At 44.8% G+C, this 25,325-nt stretch overlaps 1 protein-coding gene and 1 long non-coding RNA gene across 5 annotated transcripts in view; one reads left to right on the forward strand and one right to left on the reverse strand.

Moving 5' to 3' along the window:
• Positions 1–25,325, reverse strand: part of LOC126523458 (solute carrier family 41 member 1-like) — a 440,647-nt gene that overhangs the window by 269,248 nt on the left and 146,074 nt on the right. The window contains exon 1 of one of the 4 annotated variants that reach the window (XM_072288873.1): positions 2,939–3,189. The exons of 2 other annotated variants lie outside the window; for them this stretch is intronic. In XM_072288873.1, the coding sequence (XP_072144974.1) occupies positions 2,939–3,174 (236 nt within the window). In that variant the 5' untranslated portion in view covers positions 3,175–3,189. Of the gene's footprint in view, positions 1–2,938; positions 3,190–25,325 lie in introns of those variants that run through there. One more of the 4 variants, XM_050172068.3, reaches the window with a different exon arrangement.
• On the forward strand, positions 8,318–15,751 carry LOC140219021 (uncharacterized). The gene is made up of 4 exons (XR_011895307.1): positions 8,318–8,833; positions 11,089–12,266; positions 13,322–13,402; positions 15,721–15,751. It is a non-coding gene; the product is annotated as an uncharacterized lncRNA (long non-coding RNA).

The following is a 25,325-nucleotide window of genomic DNA, read 5'->3' on the forward strand; positions in this document are numbered from 1 at the left end:
CGATAAAAAGTGCGCAGTCAATTACGTTCGGCATGTTTGAGGCAATGTGCGGATGACGCATGAGATGTATAGCTTTTATGAAGCATTATTTACAAATTGTTTACTTTACAGTCGGAACTTGTAAACTACCAACTTCTTAAAAGGCAAGTCTTGCTTGCGGATACAAGATCCCACAACTTTTTTTTTTTACCCAGACCATAGAAGAGGCACCTTTTCGCCTGTTTCAACACTCTGCGAACACGAATAATACTTCTCTCAGGCAAGATACAAAAGAAAGGCTAACTGAATACGCCAATTGTTCCAAATGCTGCCTCCAAGTGAAATATTTCTTTGGGCTCTTAGTTTTGTGGTGATTAATTCCATTGTTTGTACACATTGTTCAAGCTACTGAGTGATCCTGACGTAAACTGTCATTACTAGTATCGCTTTCAAATATTTTTCTTCCACGAGTTTAGTCGTGGTGCAATTCCTATGCATGTCAGCGGTTCCACCAGCAGCAAAACGGGGAGAACACACCCGCAATAAACCGAAAGCATCTCATTATTACATATTCATTATTGTACATGTTCTTCTGCATCTAGAACGGGTTTTATCGATCAAATAATATCTACAACACGCCAGAAGCGACTGAATATTCATTTCGCATCAGTTATGCTATCTGCCATGTGTCTAATAATAGTAATCATTTCACAGTTTTGTATAACTTCATAGAAAACTTCTTTAACGGTCCTCAGATTTAGACGCGCGGTAATGAACCCCGTGTGGTAAAAATTATTTCGTAGTCTGCCACTAAGTATGCCTAATAACAATACTGTAGTTTCGGCACAGGAATCTGATGTTTAAATCCTTGTACTTATCTTTGACATGTATTTTTCCACATATACAACGGAAATTGGAGGGAAGTATGAACATTTCTAGAGGTAGAGTCGGATTCCTTAAAAAGCTAATAAGTTCTAAGTGGGAACACTATAATTGTGGGCTCTTTGGGAACAATTAAATATGTAAGTAAAGAATCCACACTTTAGTAGGATGGATATATGTTACATTTTCAAGTAGTCACACGTGCCAGGTTTGGTGGAATATAGTTGAATAATGGTCTCCTACGTTCATCTTATTATTGAATTTTACTCTCAAATGGTGTTCACCAGGTGCTTAGGAACACTTTTTTAGCATTTACGATCGGTACTTATACAAAACACTTCTTGCAAGGAAGTGGTCAAGTTGAAACGTATCGTTGCGCATTCGGCAATTCGGATTATGGTATACAGAACCTTCCAGAATGTCGAAAATGTAAAACAAACCCTGACTAATGTCAAATCTAAGGAAGCCTGTATAGATTACCCTTAAAGCCTAAGAAGCAATTGGGTCGGTGAACAATTACTCTTTAGGCACTCCCACTTCTCAATCTCGGAGGATTTCCGGGAAGCTGCGATTGTATATACCTCGTGGTATGTAAGCAAAATGTTAGTAAGTCTAAGAACTCTTATAAGGAAACATTTTAGCCAGAGTTATATTCTATGCTTCATTTGCCTTTCCAGGAAAATCATACAACATGCTGCGTCTCTTATTCTGCTGGAGTTCTTGTTATCTGTTCACGAACTTTCTGATATGTTATTCATGTTCTACTTCCTCTTCCTTGAATGCTAACATCTCTTACAACTAGAGATGTAAAATTTCATGACATATATAGGGGCATGAAAAATTTGGCTTGTTTCAAGTTTCTTTAAGACATGCTAGAAATTGACAAAAAAATTAATATTGCGGCGCAGAGCTTTGAAAAAACTGACACACTTATTTGTCTAACACTGAAAAGAATATAAATGTTGCATTATTGCATCACAAAAGTCCCAGCCGAGCTTCCTGGTTCAAAATCTAGGCACAATTTCATGTCAACGCATTGATTTCACATCAAAACCTCAAGGCCGACATTTGTGTCAATCTGTGTCTGATTCGTTTCCGTTTGAGGCGTCAACGCTTTGCTGCGCAGCGAACAAAGCCTTCCGGACATTGAGGTTTGAGTGCATGAGCACAAGTTCTTGCACGCGAGCCTGTTGCGTAGTTTGCTGTGCACACTTTGAAACTCGGACCAGTTTCTTTCACATGCCGCAGAAGAAGGGGCAACCTGCAGTATGCGACAGACGAAGGAGTTCAACGGTTGGTTGAAGGAAGGCCCTTGCCACCACGTGGATGGATCCAGGTGCGTCGCAGACTCCCAGACTTCTTTTTACGCGAACTTTAGGCACGTCGAAAGGAGCCGCATCGTAGCAGAAGGATTCTGCGGGGAACCTCTGTTCTTTTTTTCTGTTTTTTTCACTCGTTTAAAACAACGAAAAGATCCTGCTTTCCCCCGTAATTTTGAATGTTCTTTTTAATCGCGTAGATCTCTACTTACGACACTGTCCCTTTCTATAAACGTTCATATAAGTGCCAATGAGATTACTAAACGCGTTTAGCGATTTAGTGTAGCGGTGTACACAACTGTGCTTGTGTGCTGTATGTTGATACGAGGAGGTTGCACCCTGATGACAGCCCCCCTACACTGACTCATTTATCTCATGTGCAAAGTACATAGCTGGTTCTGAGGATTTCGACACATATTCAAGTTCATGAGAAATCCGTCTTGCCCGGGTTTCTAAATCTGAAATGGAGCATCATACACTTGAAAGGCGCAGTCAGCCAGGCGTAAGGCTTGAAAAGTAACCAGAGACGCTATCGAACTTGTGCACTGCGTGTCTGCATATGTTAACAGTCAATCATTGAAGTCATTATGAAGAAGAAAACCACGAGCAACACTGCTCTCGTTTTTTCTTTCTTTCACGCTGTCTTTTAGCAAAATGTCCTATGTCCTCAATAGCTTTAAATTGGCTCGTTGGAACATAGACCGCAGGGCGCCCCGGTATAATGTTGCCAAGGCACATTAGGAAGCAGATGAACTTACTGCGTCCTCGTTCCCACTAGAGCATTCTCCTGCAGCCAAGGGTGTCGGGTAGCAGGTGATGTGTTGTTTCCCTCTTCAGAATCATGCCTAAGGACATCAGATCCATCACAAATTTTCACTTCGTCCGCAGGAATACTATCTGACACAGGAGAGCCCGCCTTGGAATCCGAGGTAGGTTCGTTCGGCGTCAATCGTCCACCAGCGTTCTCTTTCGCGCTCGAAGGTCCGGGCGTCATCTCACGGGTTCAAAAACGCGCACTCTGCAGACCTGCCGACTCGCACGCGACCGATTCCGAGCAGCTCGCGATGGGGGGGGGGGGGGAGGAGGGGGAAGCCTGTAGAAGCGTCGATCGAGCGCCCAACACCGGCTGTCCTGCCAGTCGCTGTTGTCACGACCGATGAGACTGAGATGTGGAGTGAAATGCGCTCTCCTCCTTTTTGCTGCTCCGCTTTCCAGCTGCCCTTGATTTCACTCTTTCGCGTCTCGCTGCAGATGTGCTAACAAGAGGTAAGCTCAATGAACGAACGAGAAAAAAAAAAAATATGATGGAGAATAAAGGCCGGCGAGATGCATTCTGCGGGGAACGGCAACACAGCTCAGCGTATCATTCCGACTGCGTACGTTTTCTTTTCATGAATTCATGCTCGCAGCACATATGTGCGCTGTTGCGGCACGGTGCCCCGGCGCAGGAGAGGAGGTTGGGAAAGTATGCGACACGCACGTCGTACGGCAATGCGCGACGGCGTTGAGGCACACGCCCGCAGAATTTTTCTTTTTCCGCGTTGTCCCTTAGAGTTTGCCCAGATGACTTCCTAGAACTGCTTATGCACGTCTTTCACGCGAGCTAGACAGTCCGCCACATGCTGCTACGAATTAGCATGAGACGCTCTGCGAGATATTAGAACACGTTTTGCAACGACATTCTCAGCATGAGTGATAGGGACTTGGAGTCTTGTTGAAGAACCAACTTGCTTTCTTGGGTATTGGATTTGATTAAACCAGTTTTTTCTTACGCTTCATCATTACTCAATAGATCTTCGCTGCGATCTGTTATCGAAATAGTTACTTAAGGCTGAGATACTTTAGTTACCTTGCCCCACCACAGGGCAGCAGCGCATTTTTACTGCCTATTCTGCCCGTATTGCCCTCAGTTTTCCGAATCTCTGTAAGGCTGACATACAGGGTTATGTCGTAGTAAATGTAGACATGGGAACAGTCCCGATTGCTTCACGGGCTCTTTAGGGCCCCGAACATGTAGTTTGCCGATAGACGCGAGCGCTACTCCTTCCCTTCGCAGAGAACGGCGTCGCGGTACGTCAGGCCACCGGCACCGGGAGGCGCTCGCGATGACGGCGGTCGTCATTAAATCGCCCCTCGCGTAGCCGTTGTTTCGCGATGGTCCGGCAGACGCGTAGCCGAGGTGCCCGGCGCTGCTGCGTAGTGAAATGCGACAACAGCGAAAAAAAAAGCACTCGGCGCCTCCAGCCACCTGTCGAGTTCTACAGTTTCCCTGGTAAATGATATTAAAAGGAATGGAGGAAGCGAATAACCACCGCCTACAGAATCAAGAACGTCGGAAAGCGAAAGTTTGCCTTTTTACTTAGTGCTTGCAATCAGTCGCGGCAGCATCGTTTATTCGCCTTGTAGCGCAGTCAAGACAGTTTGCTCGTGAGGACGAGGATATCGCTACTGCTCTATTTCATCGTGTTTTGAGTGACGCATTGACCTTAATCAAATTTCCGCGTGCCACGCACATTGCCATTTTGGCGTGCTTCTTTGACAGCGCGGTGCTTGATGGGTAACATTTCTGTAGTAGCAAGTTGGGAGCAGTTCAACGCTTTAGCACAGGCGATATGCTTAGGTGTTTGACTAGGATTAGGTTTAAGGGCAAGAATAGAGAGAGAGAGAAGTTTAATGATACGAAATGCTGAGAGGTCGGCCTGAGGTGTATTCCTCTAGCCAGCTACTCGGCATTGGGGGAAGGGGAAGAGGGAAAGAAAGAGGGAAGAGGTGCATGATGGGTGACGATGACGATAGAAGGAAGATGCAGAACATATTGCAAGCAATTTGGCATGCTCAAAGTCTGCAATCCAAGCCCGTAGTTTTTAAAAAGTTCAGTAATGCCTGAATGGCCTTGAAACTCGATTGAGCATCTGGCCAAGGGCCTAAAATAACGTCCTCCGACAACGGTGCGCTGTCGAGACGCGTAAGGGCGTTGTCCAACCTTTCACGCTCTTCCACGTACTTAGGGCAGTCACAAAGCACATGACCTATAGTCTCAGTCACCTTGCACACCTCACAGTGTGGAGACTCGGTGCGTCGCATGAGGTGCACGTATCCGCGCGTAAACGCTACCCCCAGCCTTAGTCTGTGCAGAAGACTGGCACAGCTTCGTTGAATTTTCGGTGGTAGCCTAAAATTCATGGCAGGGTCCAATCTCTGGAGTCGTCTGTGGCGATTATCCGGATTGTCCCAGTGCTGTGCTGTCAATTTTCGGATGACACTGGAGAGGAGACAGTTGGCGTCCGCTCTTGAAAAAGGAATTGAAAGCAGTGACTCTCGTTCTTCGAGTGCTTTCTTCGCTTCGGCGTCGGCCAGTTCGTTGCCCTGTATACCACAGTGACTGGGAATCCACTGAAATGTGATTTGGTGGCCGTTTTCTTGTGCTAAAGTGTAGAGCTCGGCAGTCTGAAGAGCCAACACTCTGTAAGCGCTTTCTTTCAACACCAATCTAAGTAGTTGAAGAGCCGATTTTGCGTCGCTGAAGACTGTCCATATTTGAGGAGGCTGTCGCGAAATATATTGAACGGCCTCTCTGATTGCCACTAGTTCAGTAGATGTTGAAGTCGTCTTGTTATGCAGACGAAACCGTCGAATGACTTGATGCGCAGGCACGACGAAAGCCGCACCAGACGCATACGACGATACCGATCCGTCTGTATACACGCTCACCGAGGAGTCATATTCTTTCGATATATATTCAAGTGTTAAATGTCTGAGGCCGACGGTAGGTATTCGCGATTTTTTAGAAATTCCCGGAATAGATAGACGTACCGGTATTTTGGACATTACCCATGGGGGCATATGTGGAAGGTCAGCCGGGGTAAAGTATGCTGGTATGGCAGATTCTTGCCATTTAACGGCTCTTGAAAAAGTGGAGTCCGGCCGTATATCGGGTAATGTCGATAAGGGATGGCGTCCATGACGACAAAGCAGTCGCAGGAATACTCGAAGAGGTTCGCATCGTAGATAGACAGGTAAAGGGGTGACGCGAGCCTCCTCAATTGTTCCGTGGGTTGAGGTGCAACGTGGAACACCGAGACATGTTTTCAGTATCTGTGCCTGGGCACTTTCCAGCGTGCGTAAACATGACGGGCTCATACCTGATAAAACTGGCAGGCTATACCTAATGTATCCGACGTAGAGAGCCTGGTACAGCCGGAGTAGCGAACGCTCAGATGGACCCCACTTCATACCGGCCAGAAAGCGAAAAACTTGAGCAAGCCCAGTAAATTTTTTCTTTAACATTGCCACATGTTTCGACCATGAAACACCGCGGTCAATGACAACGCCGAGGTACTTGTGGTGGGTGACATATGGGATGGCATTTCCATTGATCATAATTGGATACCAACACATAAGCTTCCGTGTGAACGCTATCGCAGCGCACTTGTCTGGGGCCAGTTGCAGTCCTTGGCACTGCAGGTACTGAGACGTTAAAGAAACAGCACGCTGCAATCTGGCACGAATTTGCGGTCGCGTGACTGCGGATGCCCATATGCATATGTCGTCTGCGTATGTACTGATGTGTACTGTATCAGGAATTATTTCCGCAAGGCCAATAAGGGCAACATTGAAAAGAGTCGGGCTGAGAACTCCTCCTTGAGGCACTCCACGGACCACAGCGTGTCTTGTCGTTTCGCCATCATTCGTGGACATGAAGACTGTACGACCATTTAGGTGATTATCAATCCACATGTAGAGACGGCCGCGGATGCCTAAATTACTGAGGGCATGAAGAATGGCTTCGTGTAGTACATCGTCATAAGCTCCTTTTATGTCTAAGAAAACTGCTCCTACAAGGCGGTGTCGCTTCTTTTCGTGTTCGATCGTGGACACGAGATCAATGACCCCATCTATTGCAGACCGCCCACGTCTAAATCCGGTTATCATTTCAGGATAAAGCTCATTCTTTTCCATGAACCATTCTAATCTAGTGAGCACCATCCGTTCCATCACCTTACCGACACAGCTAGCTAAAGCTACTGGCCGGTAAGATGACATTTCGTAAGGCGATTTTCCTGGCTTTAGGAGGGCGACCAAACGGCTGGTTTTCCACTGCTTCGGGACTGTACTGGATGACCACGTGGCGTTATAGTATGACAGCAGGACTTTCCGACCTTCCATCCCAAGGTGGCACAGAGCAGTATACGAAATACCGTCAGGTCCAGGGGCAGAAGATCGTCTCGACGCAGCAAATGCAGCTTCCAATTCCGGCATCGTGAAAGGAAGGTCAAGACGATCATCTTTAGGAGGTAGCACGGGTCGATCCAACGTTGGACATGCTGAAGCATCGGTACGGGTGACATTCTTACAGAAGTCTTCGGCAACCTGCACTTCCGTCAGAGATTGGTGAAGTGCTAGAGCACGGAAAGGATGGATGTTTTTGCTGAGGAGGGGCACGAAGGCTTCGTACTATCTGCCAGATCCTAGAAAGTGGCTTTCGAGGATCTAGAGACGAACAGAAGGTCCTCCACCGTTGTTTTCCCATTTTTTGAAGGTGACGCCGTATTTTTCGTTGAGCTCGTCGACATAAAGCAAGGTCTAATGACGATTGAGTTCGCCTAACCTTCCTTTCCGCTCTCCGACGGATCGCTCGGAGCCGTTCATATTCAATATCAATCGCCGTTCTGGATGTAGGTGCACTGATGAACTTAGTTGTCGTCTGCACTGATGATACAATAATGTCTTCTATATCAGATGGTGAAGTGATGTCTCCACAGTACTCTTCGACAGATGTAGTGAATGTAGACCAATCAGTGCAGCGTACAGCAGATGCAGTTGATTGCACAAACCACTTCATCTGCACATATGTTGGTATATGATCGCTCCCATGCGTTTCTATGTCCAAGCACCAGTTGACTAAGGGCAGGAGGCTCTGAGATACAATAGTGAGGTCTAAGCAACTTCCGTAGGTAGTGCCGCGGATGTAAGTTGGAGATCCATCGTTGATGACAGCCAGACCTTCAGTGTCTATGAAGTCCATCAAGTGCCTACCCCGACTGTTCATTGCGGCACTTCCCCAGTAAGGATGATGAGCGTTGAAGTCTCCAACACTCTAAAAACTAGGAAGGGTATCGCAGGAGTGAAGCTGCCGGTTCACTCTTCAAAGCGTCGTTTTACTCTCGCAAAATGTCGAGGAGAGTGAAATGCATTGTTCACTCTGTCACCAAGGAGAGAGTGAAATGTGCTTTTCACTCTCCCCTTCAGAGAGAGAGAGTGAAAAGACTCTTGCGACAATAGAAAAGAGAGACTCTTGCGGCAATAGAAAACAAAACGTAGCGTAATCTTCTGCTTCAACTGTAGGTGGCTGGCCCCGAACATGGCAATGTATCATTCGTGCACGCTGAGCAAAGAACACATCGTTTTGCTTCTAAGAGAACAGGCCGCCGCAGTTCAAAGGAACGCGTAGCGAGCGCTCTACTTTTTCACTCGGAGTGGCTCCACCGCGCGCGCGCGCGCTCAAGATCGCGGAACAACACAGCACCGGAGAAAGTAGATCCATCCAGCGAGCAAAGGCCAGCCGAGGGAGATCGTGTGGCAGCCATCTCGCGTCGCCACGAAAACACGACAGTCGTTCGTCATGCCTTGGATATAACAACAAATCCTCCACGGTAAGTGAATTCTAACTTAGGTGCACATTCTCCGTATATGTCATGCTATCGCCAGGAAGTTGTCGCTGCGCTTAGCCGACGCGATTGACAAAGGACTAGGCGTACGCGCTGTCTCTTGATGTCAATCGAAAAAGCCAGTCGTCGCGATAACTGCATGTGATTTTATCACTTTGCCGTTGTCAGTAAGAGCTTTAAGAATCGCAAACGCTGCCAGAACTATGGTATGTTCAATAAGACGCCAGGCGAGAGGACGCCTAAAATGGTTAGTTCACCAGCCCGTGATTCCGAGCCTATGCGGAGCGTGATTAGCGTGCGTTTTGCGTGTTTGAATTTATTCAGTTTGGCAGTCTACTATGTACGGAACGCTGTTGAACTAAGGAATCACATAACAGAAGCCGTCATTTTGCTGGCAGCATGCTTTTTTTTTTATAAATAAACCGCGCGCTTGACGGTGTCTCGCGCAGGGGGAATCTGCGACCACTGAAGTTACGTGCAGCACCAGTGCTAGTTAGAAACTTTGCCGCAGGCATTCAGCTGCATGCTGCAAGAGGTCAGTTGGGCGCGTTATCTTGAACTTACTGAAAACGCATGAGGAATCCATGTTTTATGATGAAAAAAGTATAAACCCCATATAAGCGATCTTGCGCGCGGCAGCTACAAGCGACGCGACGGAGATGGCTGTCGCGTTCGCTCGTCGCCTACAAGTCGTACTCCGTGCGAGCGACGATTTTTAGCGACGCCTCCCCGGTGTTGCCGGCATGAGGGCTGCAGTCACGCGTGACGCGTGCTTCAGTAATTTACGTTGGTGTATTTTACTATAAAAAGTAGCATAAAATATTTCCGGAGGTCTTGCAGTACGTTCTTATCATTGCACGTATAAAAATTGAATCATTTGCTCGTTCCGCGCGACAATCGGTAGTATTTGAGCGATGTATGTACATCCAGTTCCGGCTTCGCGCTATTGGCTAGTCGCTCATAGCACTTCTGGGCGACGAGCGACGATTTCTAGATTTCCAGAACCGAGCCATCTGTTCAAGCGACGGCCCGTTTTGTCGCTCGTCGCCGTCGCGCACTAAATCGCTCTCACAGTGTTTATCCCTAAGACTGAACTGTTTTTGCTCATGTTGAAATGGTGTGATTATAGGTCTGGTTTTGTCTCCTGTTGCGGTTTTCGTGCACGGTGCGAAACTGAAAGGATGCTTATGTCTACGAACTCGGTGAATTGTCGAGCAGCTAGTTACGCATCGGCATCGAATATAACGGCTGCTGTGTGGAATTACAATTGCAGGGGCGCTTTGCATACGCTTATTGTTTTGGACATGCCTGTGCATTTGCTAATATGAGTTGGCGTGTCAGAGTTATGTCATATGAACAGCTAAATCAGCCTTCCTCTGGGGGTTACAAGCGTAATGTGTGCATTTTGCTATAGCATGGCAGATCAAGATGTGTTTATCGCTTGAATATTTTTAGTAGAGAAATAAAATATCAAAATAAAATGTTGCTTTAATTTCGTGTTACCACTCTGTCGTACGCAGAACAATAGGTTGGTGTAATAAACTAATAACTGCGGTTTAACTGCAACTTTTACATGCCTACAAGAATCTAAAATGCTAGATTTCAAACTGCAGCAGTAGTCGGGTCTGTCAAAAATGAACTCCACTGCGCACCTCATGCATGAAAATAAGTTCATGCCTTTTAGTAAGCTTAGATGCAGGCCGCAGTGAACTTGTTAGTATTGAAATGTGGGTAAGCTTGCCATAACAAGCCTTGTTGCCCTTTTTTTATAGGCACATCCATATATCCATTGAGCTGAAGGACAATATTTTCATCCCTACTGAGCATCATGTTTGCAGCTATAATCCTCAAATTATGGCTTCAGCAGTGGCACAACCAGGCATGGTGCGGGGGGGTGGGGGGGCACACTGGGCACGTGCTTAGGATATGTCACAAGTGGTGTTTGCGATACACCAGACTCGTGACAGACCTATGACGTCTGAAAATGACCAATATTCTATTCATTAGCAGGAGTATTCTAATATTCATGAAAAACAAGGATGAACTGTGGTTTGTTTTTTTGCTTAAATCTAAAAATTGAAGTTAGTTTAGCAGTTGACTGTTGCAGTCATTTGGATGTTTTGCATGCATTTCACTAGGAAGACTAAGAGCTAAGACTTTTTTATTGCCATTGCCTTGACTGTCTTGATGTTGTTTTGCACCATGTCCTTGTGTTGACTTTTGCATACGATATTTTTCAGGCACCCGCTTTATATAACGCAAGAAGGCAGCTGCAAGGACACGAGGATGTGAAAGAGCCAGTGCAGCGCGACTTCACGTAGTGCAGAGGAGCCAATGCCGAAAAATCAAAATACATTGGCATGTTATTTGGACAAGAAAACTAGTATGTGGGTATATTGGGTGTACCATTTGACCAAATGTCAACAAAATCAAGATACAGTATGTTACACGAAGATGAAAATTCTCACGTGCTCCAGGCAGTCATCTTAACATGGTATATTTATGTAATGTCTCTGATTGGAAAGTCAAATCAAGTATGCTCTCTGGAGACAAACACATAGCAGCAAGTGTCATTGAAAAGTTAAAAATGTGTTTTAAGAAAGCTGATTAGTTCTGAGAAGTGACTGCTTTTTGTCTTGCCTCTCAACAGATATATCCATGTGATAAAAAAATAGTGGTACAATGAAATTGCATATTTGCTTAGCGACATGATACATACTTGCAATGAGCACGGTGCCTGTGTTTACTATAAAAAGCAACAGCCCATGCTTGGTTAGGTTAGGCCCACTACAACATGCAGGCATGGGTGATTGGCGCTTTTTTTATTTCTGTGTCGTGAGGTTTATTGACGTGCGTATAGGTGCAGTCGCACGCAGTATGGCTAGTACAAAAAAGGGGGGGGGGGGCAGATATATGTAGCTCACTGTACACGACACAGGGCAAAGGAAATCCGTGTTCAGTAACTATGTTAAATGCCATGTACGTAAATTTTACAACGCTACTCGTTCGAAGCGCGCACAGGTGCATATTGAAAAAAAGTTTCCAGGGTAGATAATTTAGTCCCTAATTTACACTAATTTTGCTCTAACCACGAGACATAATAATTTGAATATACTGCACGGAAAAACCTAGAGCGAATTAAATTGTGTGTCAGCTTCGTGTGTATACATATAGTCTTTCCTATGCATTAGGTTTTTTGCGTAATGCATTAACAATTGACAGCCTATCTTATGATGTGTACTCTGTTTACATTACAGTTGTTTATTAGTTTACTCGTTTGTTTTGCGACTGATGAAATGCCGGCATATATATATTTTCAACATTTGACATAACCCTGTATGTTTTGCAGGGACAACCCAGGACGTGCATTTCTCAGCACCCAGTCAGCTGCCAAAAGTGACTCAAACACAGGCCACCAGTAAGTGGACATCAGTTGCAATTTCACATTATGCAGTTGGCGGCTGCCTTGTACGGAGGCTTTTTTTTTTAATGAGATGGTGATGTCGTTCTAATGTACATTTTGACCACAAAGGTGCGATCGTGTCTCACAGAGGCATATATGGTTGCTATTCTCTGCGAGGGACGTGTTCTCGTGTTCGTGAAGCATTTGTGTTTGGCAGTATTGTCGCCCAATGAGTCAGATATAAACACTAACTCGCCACTGCCGGCAAGTAGTTGCGAGAAACGCATTATGATGCTGTAAAGTTATTTCATTAATTCGAAGGAAAGTTTTGCAGCAGGAAAAAAGGTTGCTATTCCAGGTAAACATGTCTTTTTCTCACAGGTTATTTAGCCAAACTGTGGATGCATGAAATTCGTGACTTATGAATAGGTTTTAATTTATTCTTTAGTAATGCTTCTAAAAGAGACTAGAAATAGCATGTGACTACCTCTGCAATCAGCAGACCATACATTTACAGTCATAAGTGGTAGTTCCATGCAGTCTCGCACTTTATATAACCTTTCCTTTCAGCAACATTGGAACTGGTGGCTGCATTTTCAGAAGGAGAAGTGCACTTGACACTGTATATGTATGTGTGAATTCGGTTTTCTTTGTATGTGTCGGCTCACTGACAAACAGTGCAAAAATCTGTTGTACCATGAGCCTGACGACGCCTTCTGCTGCTAGAAATGCGGCACTTCGTATTTTATAGTACTGCATGACATTTAAATCAAAGCTACCACATAAAATGATCAAGAAAACTAACCGCTGTTATAGCTGTTTTCCTCAAAGAACGCTTGTCCTTTATGGGCTGTGTTAATCTGAGCTCTCCACCGATGTTTCAGTAGTATTATCCCTTAGTGAGTGAGAGATTGGGGGCAATTAATCGTGTTAGTGTTTGAGTGGTGTCCTAATTATGTGCATTTGTTCCAACAAAGTTGTCTAGATTACTTTATTGTGTAGTGTAAAGCTTATGAAACCATCAGCAACTACTGAGTTGCTAACACGCATATGGATTTGTCACTATACAGGTGGAACTCGGCTGTACCACTGCAGTGCTGCGGAAATTGCCTTCACCAGCGGCTTTGCAACAGCTGTTTCGCAGCATGTCGGTATGTGTTAATTTATAATTATGTTGGGATGGGCTAGTATTATGGACCACTGCTACTCTGTATTGTGACAGATCCATATGATAAGGGATGTAATGGGCACAGCGAAAACCTTTGAATTTTTTACTATGGTACATAAACAGGCTCTCCTTTTCGTCACTGGAGCAGGAGAGAAGGGCATGCAGGCACTCCTGAATGTACATATATTTCAAAACATGAGAGAGACATATACACACACACACACACACACACACAATTAAACTAAAGGCAGGGACGTTCCATCTTTCATCTTGAATTGAATTGTGCAGCGCAAAAATACAACACAGACCACAGAGAAGCACACATGTTAACAGGTTTGATACACACGTTAGTTCAACAGATTTGATACTTCAAGTGTGCTATTTTACACAAGGGGGAAGGGAAAGGGGAGAAAATCTGAAAAAAAAGTGGAGTGGAAAAAAAGGAATCGTGCCAAAAAGCATGAGAAGCATCGCGCAGCCAGGATCACCAGCAGGACATCTAAAAAGCACTCTGATAAAATTACATACAGGACAACCTTACATATAGTTTGTTTCAATCAACTCAGATCACATGCAGCCATTACTGCAATCAAGTTGTTTCCTTGTGTCATATGAGGGAATGATGTGGGCCCAAAAGACTGTTTAGAGCTGAAGGATTATGTTCCATTCTAGCCTCATTGCCTGCTTTTTTATCATATTGTTATCAGCTGCTTATGTTAGGGACAAAAAGTAAGAGTACGAACTGTTTCCCGATTCGCCATTCCACACAACATGTCTTTGTGACTATATGTACATGCAGATGATCCATAGTTGAAAAATATTCAGTACAGTAGAATCTCATTACAAGATGCACTTGGTTGTAAGAGACATCTGAAAATGGTTTGGTTGGTTTTCCGATGTTTGCCACGTTAACAATACTGTATACAAGAGACACCTTTGTTACTAAGGATGACTTTTTAAGTATTCACTACTTCGAAGGGACACAACCCAGACACATTCACTTTGTGCACCTTGTGTGCTCTGAAGGGCGTAAAGATCACGCAATCTTTACACAAGTCAATCGCGCATGTCTCTTTTAGCATGAACCAGAAAAGGAGGGCAACGAGGACAGTGCAGGGCAGAAAGTGTCGGCAGTTGAAGCTGACGAGCGTCTAAGAGCACCTCAAAGGTACTGCGAGCAACAAGGCTTGCAAAGTGAAGTGTTTAAATTCCAGAAGTTGGGAAGGAAGCTAACACAATCTACAGTCACTAAAAAGCTGTGAATGTCTTCTTTAAAGGGCCCCTAAACCACCGAGGTTGAAATTTAGTTGCGGTGTTGCAGTTCTACGCAATAAGGCAATGAACAGGTAGCCACGAGAATTTTTCGAAACGGTGCAGTAATAGTGGAGCTACGTGTGTTTGATTATCGAAAAGTAGTCCCCACTCATTTTACTCTTTCGTCTGGTACACGCCATATGGACAGTATCGTCTTTTCCTTGCCTAGTACACCTCCAAATGTTACGGGACAGGCCAACACCAACGAGCTCTGTTGCTGCTGCGCTGGCCCGTCGTCCTGCGAGGGGTGGCGCTAATACAACGGAACTGTATGGTGACTCGTGTTGAAGAGCCTCATAGGGAGACCCTTCTGTTGGCGTTTCTGTTCTTTGCCCCCATTGGCTGCCCACAATGGCATCGCGCGCAACGCGACGAGGGAGGAGTGTGTGTATTTGCTTGCAGGCCTTGCCGGCAGTCGTACACTTTCGTTCGACCAATCGACAGCACCGGAAACTGGTGACATCATCAGAGACAGCCTGGTGACGTCAGGACAAACTGGGGGGTGCAGGATAGGTCCAGAGAGGCGCACGGGGTCATTTTCTTCATATTGTGGTGTTCCGGCAGTGCTACGCACTCTGGCATTTGGCTTCGTCGATCGTGATGGCATTCTGATTTCGATACGCGTGTTTACTTGAAATGTTCAAAAAATGTCGAGAAGTGGTTTAGGGGCCCTTTAAGCCACCCTGAGCATTTATTCCTTCAGATATATCAAAACATACTTTAGTGATGATGCATAATAAAGTGATCTACTCTGGCTCCTCAGTGTCTCAAAATTTTTGGTTTCGAGAGACATGTTTCCCGTGCCTCTTGAATATCTTCTGATGAGGCTTTACTGTAATATACACAAACAATTGTGTAACTCCTCCTGCAAGTATTATTCATTAGCCCGGTCACTTATGTGCAAAGCTTGTGGTTAAGTCTTGATGTCCGTACTTTTTAGAGCTATGTTTATTAATTCATGCTGTTCTTATTGGTTCTTCGATGCAGGAGACAATGCCTACGAAATTATTGGCCCTGATGACGAGTGCCCTCAAGGGGCAAACGACATCTGTGTTGCAGAAGTGAGCCCGATACCACTTGGAAGTTACCATGACAGATGACATGGCAGCAATAGATACAGAGACTGCCATGTCTACTGCAGCTGCAACAGTGTACGAGGCAAGCAGCAGCGCGTCAGCATCAGCAGCAGTGTCAGAAGGAACCACACCAGGCCTGGTAGAGCAACATGTGTGCTATCACTGACTTTTTTTGTAGTGGATACAACTCATTTGCTCAACATACAAAAGCTTTTCACCACGACTCTGAGCCAGTGTTATTGTGCAGCAAGTGCAAGACTAAGTTAAGTGTTATAACACAGTACAAGCATCACTTTAATATATGCAAATGCAAACATATTACAGTTGTTGCCTCCCCAGCCCGCCCACATAGTGACAACAATGTGGAACACATGGTGGGACACACCTCTCCCCCATTACAAGATAGTAGAGACTGTCAGTGTTGTTGCTAGATTGACTGGTCTTTGTAGGCAACTAGAAGGACAACACAGGTGTCATAAGATTGTTGTTGACGGTGTTGTTGAAGAGGTAAAAAAGAAGTTTGATGCAGCTGAAGTGCCAACTGATATTGAGCAAATCAAAAGCAACCACCTGAGAAAGCAACACTATCGAAATTTGGGTATCTATGTGCCGCCAACTCTGGTAAGAATGGCATAGGACAGAAGTGTGATGAAAATCACACAGACACTGCTGTTGCATCACTGGCCACAGTGAGCAGCGACTTGTAGGGCAAGAGAGTCAACTGAAACTAACATTATGATATAGTGTCATGCTCCCATGTGACCACTTTTCAAGTTATATTGCAAGATACAGCTCAACCTCCAGAAACGAGACTGCAACTTGTCTGTAAAAAAGCTTTCACAAAAAATTATTCATAACACTATTAACATAGCAGTATCTTTTTTGTGTCGGTTCGAGGTTCCCGGCTGTCCATTAATGCAAAAATTGAGGAAAAAAAGAACATGTGTCGTACTTACACCTTTTTAACAAGTACGAGGGGGACAGAACTTTTCTAGTCATGCATCTTCATCATACTATCAAGTTTTTAAATGCCTTTTATAATTATTATCACCAGTTATATCTGAGTGCATTGTATGCATGTAGCAGGTGTAAAATCAGGTCAGTTGGATCAGATGCCTTATCTGCAAGCGAGCCGTATATTCAAGAAATTTGAATTAAAATAGTTACGTTAGAGACGCAGTCTTTCAGCACTTTATTGCCTGTGGTTTAAGCATTGCTCAATACTTTTGTGGGTGGCAATTTCAACCGGCACAGCACTGCGCTTTGCCACAGTCACATTTGTCTTCAAAGCGGTGTTTACCATTTGTGTTGGTCTGTTTGTGTATGCATAGAGCAAGTTTTTAATTTATATTTTTCTGCATTCTTGTGCTTGCACTAAGCTTGTATAAGGCAGTTACAAAATGTGCGTCACTATAACGAACTGTTCTGTTGAGCTTACACTTGCAAATAATCGTGTTCAGATGGCCGCACATCTATGCGGGTGCACTGCTAGCTTTGTGTATGTTCTCATGTTTGTATAAAGCTTATATAAGCTAGTTAGAAAATGTATGTCACTAAGCATTGTGATATTCTTTAAAGAACTGCTTGGTTGGTTTTACACTTGTGAATTAGTATTTAGGCAGTGGTATTCCCATGTATGCCCACTGCTAGCTTTCTGTGTCCTCGCGTGTTTGTATTAAGTTTCTACAAGGGAGTTACAGCATGTACGTCACTAAGCACTGTGATATTTTTTAAAGAACTGCTTTGTTGGTTTTACACCTGTGAGTAATAGTACTCGGGTGGCACTAGTCATGTGTAGGTACACAGGGACCATTTGTATACATTATGCTCATGTAAAGCAGTTACAAAGTGTATGTCACTAATTACTGTGATATTTGTTGAATTGCTGTGATGGTTTTACACATGTGAATAATAGTGGTCAGGACACAGTACTTGCAGTGTATAGTTGAATTTATACACTGCCAAGACATGGGCTGTATACGTACCAAAAGAAATGTATGTCATTATATTGTTGTGATTATTACTGTTTGGATTTTATTAAACTGTAATAAAATTGTTTCTTGTATCTATTGAGGTATGGCAATTTGTCATGCAACCAAACTGAGGACCTGAACTTGTGCATACAAATAAACAGCTAATTTAAGAGTATACTGCTCATATTCTGCTAAACCAGTTTAACAAATCTTGTACTACAATGCTGGAAAAATGACAGAGCTGACTCGGATGTACAGAAAAAGTTCTGCACTGGCTGAAGGACTGCCCCACACTGGAGTTCGTAATGTTGCATTTATTGGAGTAGAACAGAAAGTGCACTTCTATTAAAAATGCGACAGTCGGTGCAGAAACATAAGGCAGACGAGCGGATGTGGCACATTTTTTTGAGGGCCCTCCATGCCTACTACTGCATTTCTAGTCTTCCTGTGCTCTGCGTATAAGCCCCTGTTCAGCCAAGCTTTTTACTCCATGACAGTTGTTCTACTGGGTTCGTAGCAATATTGAAGAAAAAAATTCAATGGTTTTCAAGGACTTTCGAGGCCCCGACACAGTAACTTCAAGGACCTCGTGCAATGTGTGTAGTAGTTTGGACAGGCAATAACTTGTTCAAGAACACCGTTAACTTTAATGCAAACAAAAGAAAACAAAACAAATCACATTTCAGTGATTTCAAACATTTGAAAGACTGATAATTTGCCTTTCACCGCCCACCACTAAACGCACACAAGGAAGCATTTCAAGAAAGCGCTCAGTTTTTCTGCAATAGCACAATTAACTACTTGGACCTGCAACATTTGCAGTTTTTGAATACTGTTTGGTTTGACAGTGTATGTGATGTCATCTGTTGCCTCAGCTTTTTTCACCATCAAATAAGCAATAGTCATTTCTAATTTCTTTTTATTCTGTCTGTCGCTCTCAATTTACTCTTCGAATGCCTCAACTGTTGAGCTTCCTGCTTCTGCTCCTCCAAGCACATTTGTCGCCGGTTCCATGTGCATAAAACTGGTATCTGCAGCTCCTTTGTAATTTCAACTTTAAGGATGTCGCTTTCCTTCTATTACCTCCAGAGACAATTTTCTGTGACATGCGAAAGAGTGTCACAGAAGGGAAAAAAAGCGCTTGGCAATGTCTGCTAAGTCTAGCCAAGTGTACAAGTTTAAGGACTTTCCAGTACTTCTAAAAATTCAAGGGTTTTCAATGCCTTGAAAATGGCATTTTAGAAATAAAGGATTTTCAAAGATCGCTACAAACCCTGGATTCTAGCACCTAAATAATTTTACAAGCTTATTTTGGCATGGAGTTAGGAAATTCATGCTTTCTAGCTAACGCTGCACTATCTCTGTACAGTGAAGCCACGAGAGCGCAACTATTTTGGAGTAAAGAAAAATACTGAAAGCTTTTAATACCACTCTTCTTTTTTTCTATGGAGCTTCGTATTGCCTAGTTAAGTTTACGAATGTGCCTGGTTTTGGTGGGCGTTTCTTCGACATTTTCTGGAAGAAGCAGATGTCTAGCCCCCGTATTCAGAAATGTATCTTAATACAAAGCTCATGCTTGACTTGATATAAACGACGCCTGGTGCGAACGTCCCCCAAGACGCTCACTGCCTTTCTTTTGGCGCGTTCACGACTTGCGTCGTTTAGATCAAGTCAAGCATGGGCTTCAAGTTATGATGCATTTCTGCATATGCGGGTAAGCGTGCACAATTCCGGGCAACGCACTGTGCCATTGACACTGAGAGAAAACGGGGAAAACAGAGTTAACCACTTATGCTCCTAAACTTTCGCGTACCTGTGGTGTGCGTGTATCGTGGAAGAAGAAACAGCGCAAACACAAGGACGAGAAAAAGCATCAACCACACCAGCGCTTCGTGGTGTGGCATGTTTCTGCGTCGTCCTTGTGTTGCGCTGTTTCTTCTAAAATGCTCAATCAACTAGCCGGCAAGTCCATCCTGTGCATATATAAATTGAACACACGCATGAGTGTAGATGGTCTTCGAAGCTTTTAGAACGAGCACTGCCACAGGATACGAGCAGTGCACGCGTAACAAGTGGACACATTAGTCATTTAAACATGCGTGCCAATGCATTTGACGCGGCTATCGGCATAAGCAGTCTCCAAATGCTGGAATGCATGCGCTTCAAAACGCTAACGATCCGCTGCTAATGCAGGACAACAGCTCACAGCGGACTGAACCAAACTCTAAACTAATGCACTCGAAAAGAACGCCTACACGGCAGCGCGAGGCACGTCGAAATGCCTGGTACTGGCGTCGCAGTTGCTCACCAGTATACGCGCGAATTAAATTCACATACGTGGATTGTTGGCGCAATACTTTGTATCCGCGTATTTTGGAGAACATGGACTGGAGAAGCACTCGATCATGAGCTGAACGGCATATTTGTTATTTTCCTGCGGTGACGACAAGCCGTGAATAGTTCTCACGTTGTCGTCTACGTTGTCTTCCTTCGTTAGTCGTAGCAAGGAATGGAAATGATGCAAACGCACACGTATTCCAGTACACAACAGCACAGCACACTGCAGAGAAACCCCACCCACCACAGCCGATTCATCAAATACGTTTGGTATATATATAACCTCTAAAAGAACACGACTGTACGTGGCGGCGCTGTGGTGTAATGGTTATGATGTGTGTATTGAATTGTACAAATGCGAGTGTACGCGGGTTCGAATCCACATGATGTATAGAGCATTGTTATTCTTGATAAGCATGTGATCTCCTTGACAATTGTATTCTAATTAGATTGTGTGACTCCTGATTGTGAAATTTGCGAAGATATTTGCAGATTAAGTGTTTATTCGCTTTTTTTTCTCCTCAGTGGCGTTCGTGACGCATACGCATAGGCCGCTTCAGAGCAGTCACGCCTCACGGTAGGCAGCAAATAGCCAGGAAAAAATGACTTTAAAATCCTGCATAACTTTGCTCACGCCTATTCTGAAGGCCGCTTGGAATCGGGTCAGTGTCTCTGAGGAGCCGCCTAGGGAACAGTATATCAGCGGCCCTAATTTGATCTGATTTCCTGCCTGCATGCGTGACCAGGACTTGGCTGAAAGGGTATTGGGAAGAGTACTAGCACTCTGTTCTGAAGGAGTACAAGCACTCTGTTTGGGGGAGTAGAAGTACTCGGTCTGGCGGTGTACTATTAACCCTGCGGGGAGAGTATTAGCACTCTGCGGAAGAGTACTAGCACTCCCTGTGGGAAGAGTATTATCACTCTGCGGAAGAGTACTAGCAATCCCTTGCGGTGGAGTAACAAAACTCTGTCAGGAGGAGTTGACCTACTCTCTCTCAAAGAGGGTCGATCTACTCTCGAAAAGAGAGTGAAATATGGGACAAGCAGCTACTCCCTCAAAGAGAGTGCCCGGCACTCCCTTAGTTTTTAGAGTGAATAACAACATGAGGGCCTGGGGAACTTTGTAATACAGTGGATAGATAAGAGAGCTCAAGTCTTTGTCTAGGAGGTATGTAGGCGCCGATGATCGAAAACGCATGTAGTTTATGTTGTAGTGTCGCACACACATATTCATTGCTGTCATGTGGAGCGATCGTGTTCCGCACAAACGTCATGTCACTGCGTATACACATTAACACTTTGCTCTTGTGTCGATCTTCACGTGACTAGAGCTTAACGTATCCGGAAAGGCGAAATTCCGACGTGAGATTTGGCTCGCATATCACGATCACTGGGAAGCGGTATTTGAAGACTCGTTGCCTAAAGTCAGACATGCGGCCGCATAAACCTCGAGCATTCCATTGCATTATAACAGAATGGTGCATCTTTTGTTCCAATGTCCAGTGTTTTATCGTGAGAGCCATGATTAACACCCTTATTTTAGAGCTGCTAATAGCGGCTCCATAGCATCTAACGCCTTCACGACCGATAGTGCAGTTGGCGTTGCCATTCCGGAGAGTAATATACGCATAGTGTTTACTAGCTGTTTGAGCATGTCTATCACCTTTTCATTTCCAAGCCTTTCATTACCCTCCCGGCACTTGGGGAGAGCCGAAGGAGTATCTCCTCCGGAAGCCGTTAGTGATAGCGAAGGCCACTCAATAGCCGAAGAGGTTGGACGCACGTAGGATGACGCCTCATTCCTTGACGGGCGCGGTGGTACTGGGGGAGGCGCATCTTGTGTGTCCCGGCCGTGCACTCTCTGTGGCACGTTTTGCATCCAAGTACTCAAAGGAAGTGCCTCTTTCCCTCCGGGCTTGCTCTGGGAGCGGCGACGCCTTTGCCGCAACCGGCGCCTTTTCTTGCGGACGGAATCGGCCGCCTCCTTGTGCGTGGAGTTCTCTCTCACCATTTTTCTCAGGATTTGCCTCTCCTCTGCCATTTTGGGGCAGTCCTTGGATGTCGCTTCATGGGCTCCGGAGCAATTTGCACATTTCATGGCGTCAGTCTCACAGGAGTCTACATGATGAGCACCACCACATCTTCGGCACGACGTAGGATTCTTACACACCGCACTCACGTGGCCCAGTTTGAAGCACTTGTGACACTGTAACGGTCGTGGTACATATGGACGCACTGAGTGCCTAACATAACCTACTTTGACCGATGCTGGCAAAGAGTGTGACTCGAACACCAACTTGACGCACCGGGAGCGGCCGAATCGGTGGATGTCGAGGATTCGCACTGTCGACGATAAAAGAGATCGCAGGTCTTCATCTTTTATGTCAATGTCCACATCTGATATCACACCAGAGCAGGTATCTATGCCGTACGCTAGGAATGAGCGAACTGGGATGTTACCAACCACTTGAATGCCTTTCAAAGCCTCCAATACCGCCTGAGAATTAACGTCCACCGTCAGAATGTTCTTCCGAGCATTAATGCGGATCTCTCTCACATGTCCTGAGGCTATTCGATCGAAGTATTTGGTCAGCGATTGTCTGTTCAACGAATTCATATTCGTACCTTCCGTAGTTGGAGTGTAGCCCACGGAGAAGACCCGTTCGTCACATCTGCTTTTATGAGTAGAATCACTGCCTGCTGACGTCCGGCGAAGCTTGCGCTTCAAGTGGCACGATTGGACTAGCGTGTAATCACTGTCCGATTCCATCTCTGCCGCTGTTGAGCTGTCAGATGAATCGGGAAGCCTATAGTCGGTGATGTCGCGGTTTCCCACGGACAGAGCTACCGCCGCGGCACACGCCTTGCCATGAGGGCGCGGAGGTCCTCCGTCCTCCATTCCGGAGGATGACGTCTTCGAGGAAGCTCCTGATATGCAGAAGTCGCACAACTTTGAAGAACCACAGAACAAGGTCTACCGTTCCGCACTTCTTCGTCTTCGTCCAAAGTGCAAGAATAGGATTGAATATCAATATGCAGAAGAGAAAGGTATTATTAATAGCCTGGCAATGAAACAAGAATTCACGATTGCCGGTCAGTCTCTAGAGTCTGTGCAGGAGTACGTTTAGCAAGTGGAATTACTCACAGGGGACCCCTATCATGAGAAGGAAATCCACGGAAGAATAGAGACGGCTTGAAGTGCATTGAAGTGAAATTTAGGTGGACGGTTGAGATTAATAAGTTTTCAGGGACAACATAGCCACAATTAGCACATAACCGGGGTAGCCGGAGAAGTATGGGAGAGGCCTTTGCCCTGTAGTGGGCGCAACCAGGCTGATGATGATGACGATGGTGATGATGATCACACGGCAGACATTACCAAATCCTTACTGAGAGCTTACCACTGTCGCCGAAAAAAAAGCACGCAACCATTGCATTTTACCGGTGCTAATATATGGAGTAAAAACGTGTAGGTTAAGAAAGAAGCTGGAGAACTTAAGGACCGTGCAAAGAGCGATAGAACGAAGAATAGTTGGCGTAAGGTTAGGCGGCAGGATGAGAGCAAACGAGGATAGCGTTACACTCTAGGTGACATTAAGATAACTAAAAATGGGCAGCCCACGTAATGCGTAGGGCCGATAACCGGTGATGATTAGAGTTACAGAATGGTTACCAAGGGAAGGGAACCACAGCCTAGGACGGCAGATATAGGTGGCGTGGTTAAATTAGGAAATTCGCAGACGCAATATTGAATCGGCTAGCGCAAGGCAGGGATAATTCGAGACCGTAGAGAGGGGCCTCTATCCTTCAGTGTACACACAGAAAAACAGACTGATGATGAATGATGATGATTAGTTGGCCCATTAAAAAAAAATCACTGCCCAAGTAGTTCGTACAGATGGTTAACAAGCGAAGCTGAAACGTTCGGCCCCGGTATTTATTGAATTTGAATTTTAATTTATTTGCAGCAAACAGTAACAAAAGCAATGCTACGGGTGACCAAGAAAAAAACTCTTTAGGACAGCCTGAGGAGACTTGGCCCCCACAACACTCAGCAGCACACGGACAACTGGTTAACAGTGCAATTACTATACAACAGACAATGCAATGTAACACCCTTTCATCTTGCAGGCTTTAGGAATTAGAAATGTACTTAAAAATAAGGAAACAATAAAAGAAAGACAACTTCTAATCACACATGAGGTCGTAACAGATCCATAAACAATACAATACCATAGAATACCTAAAGAAAATTCAACGCACACAAAAGAGAATTATATTACAGGTTAACAGGAATTCACTGCCAGTGGGCTCCTATTTATAAATATGATCTTTAGTTGGCTTAATGAAGTATTCGTCGAGTCAACGTTTTTCTTATTGTACATGGTGTTCAGTATTGTGGGCAATAAGAAGTGCAACCTTTGTTTACCACAATTTGTGCGACATTTTAAAACGTTCCACTATTCCGGTCTTCGTGTATTATGTGCGGTTACGTTTTCTACTAGCTTGGCTAACTTAATTAATACGCCATCGTTATTTCCTATTGCGAGTTTGTACTGTCGGCATAGCTTTTAACGGCGCATTGAATGAACCGGAATTAAATTATGCTTCTGAATAAGGCCCGCTGCGTGCGCAAGGAAAGGAGCTTTAGTTTTAAGCGGACTATCTTTTTTTTTTTTGGAAATGTGTAATTCTATTCCGGTTTTCGCTTGTTGTAGTTCCCCAGAGGAGAAGTTGATAGTTAATTTAGGGGAGGAAGAGGGCATTGTATAGCAACATGCTGAATTAACACGGCAAGCTGTGCGAGTTGGTGATTGAACATGTTCCTAGGGTCGCGCTGCCCACCTCTAGGAACATGAGCAACATGCTGACTGATTTAGGCAAATTAAAAGAGCGGCGACCCACTATGCCCCGGATTCTAGACAATATACTTAACATCCCAAGTCATGTCTTCGAAAAAGAATACTCCAAGCGTATTTACAGATGGCACTAGATCTGTCTCACTATCATTTTGCTAAATCTGAAAGAGCTTGACTGATTTGTTGCCTGGACGAAAGAGGATGACTTTGGTTTTATTCACGTTAAGTTTAGGTGATTGAGTTGCCTAGGCATTTATACGATATAGTGCATTATTAGCTCTTAATACTAAGCCAGCACCTGATTTGCCGACAATAAGCAAACTCGTGTCGTCCGTGTATATTATGTA

This window comes from Dermacentor andersoni, chromosome 6, assembly GCF_023375885.2.
Source record: "Dermacentor andersoni chromosome 6, qqDerAnde1_hic_scaffold, whole genome shotgun sequence".
Taxonomy (NCBI): domain Eukaryota; kingdom Metazoa; phylum Arthropoda; class Arachnida; order Ixodida; family Ixodidae; genus Dermacentor; species Dermacentor andersoni.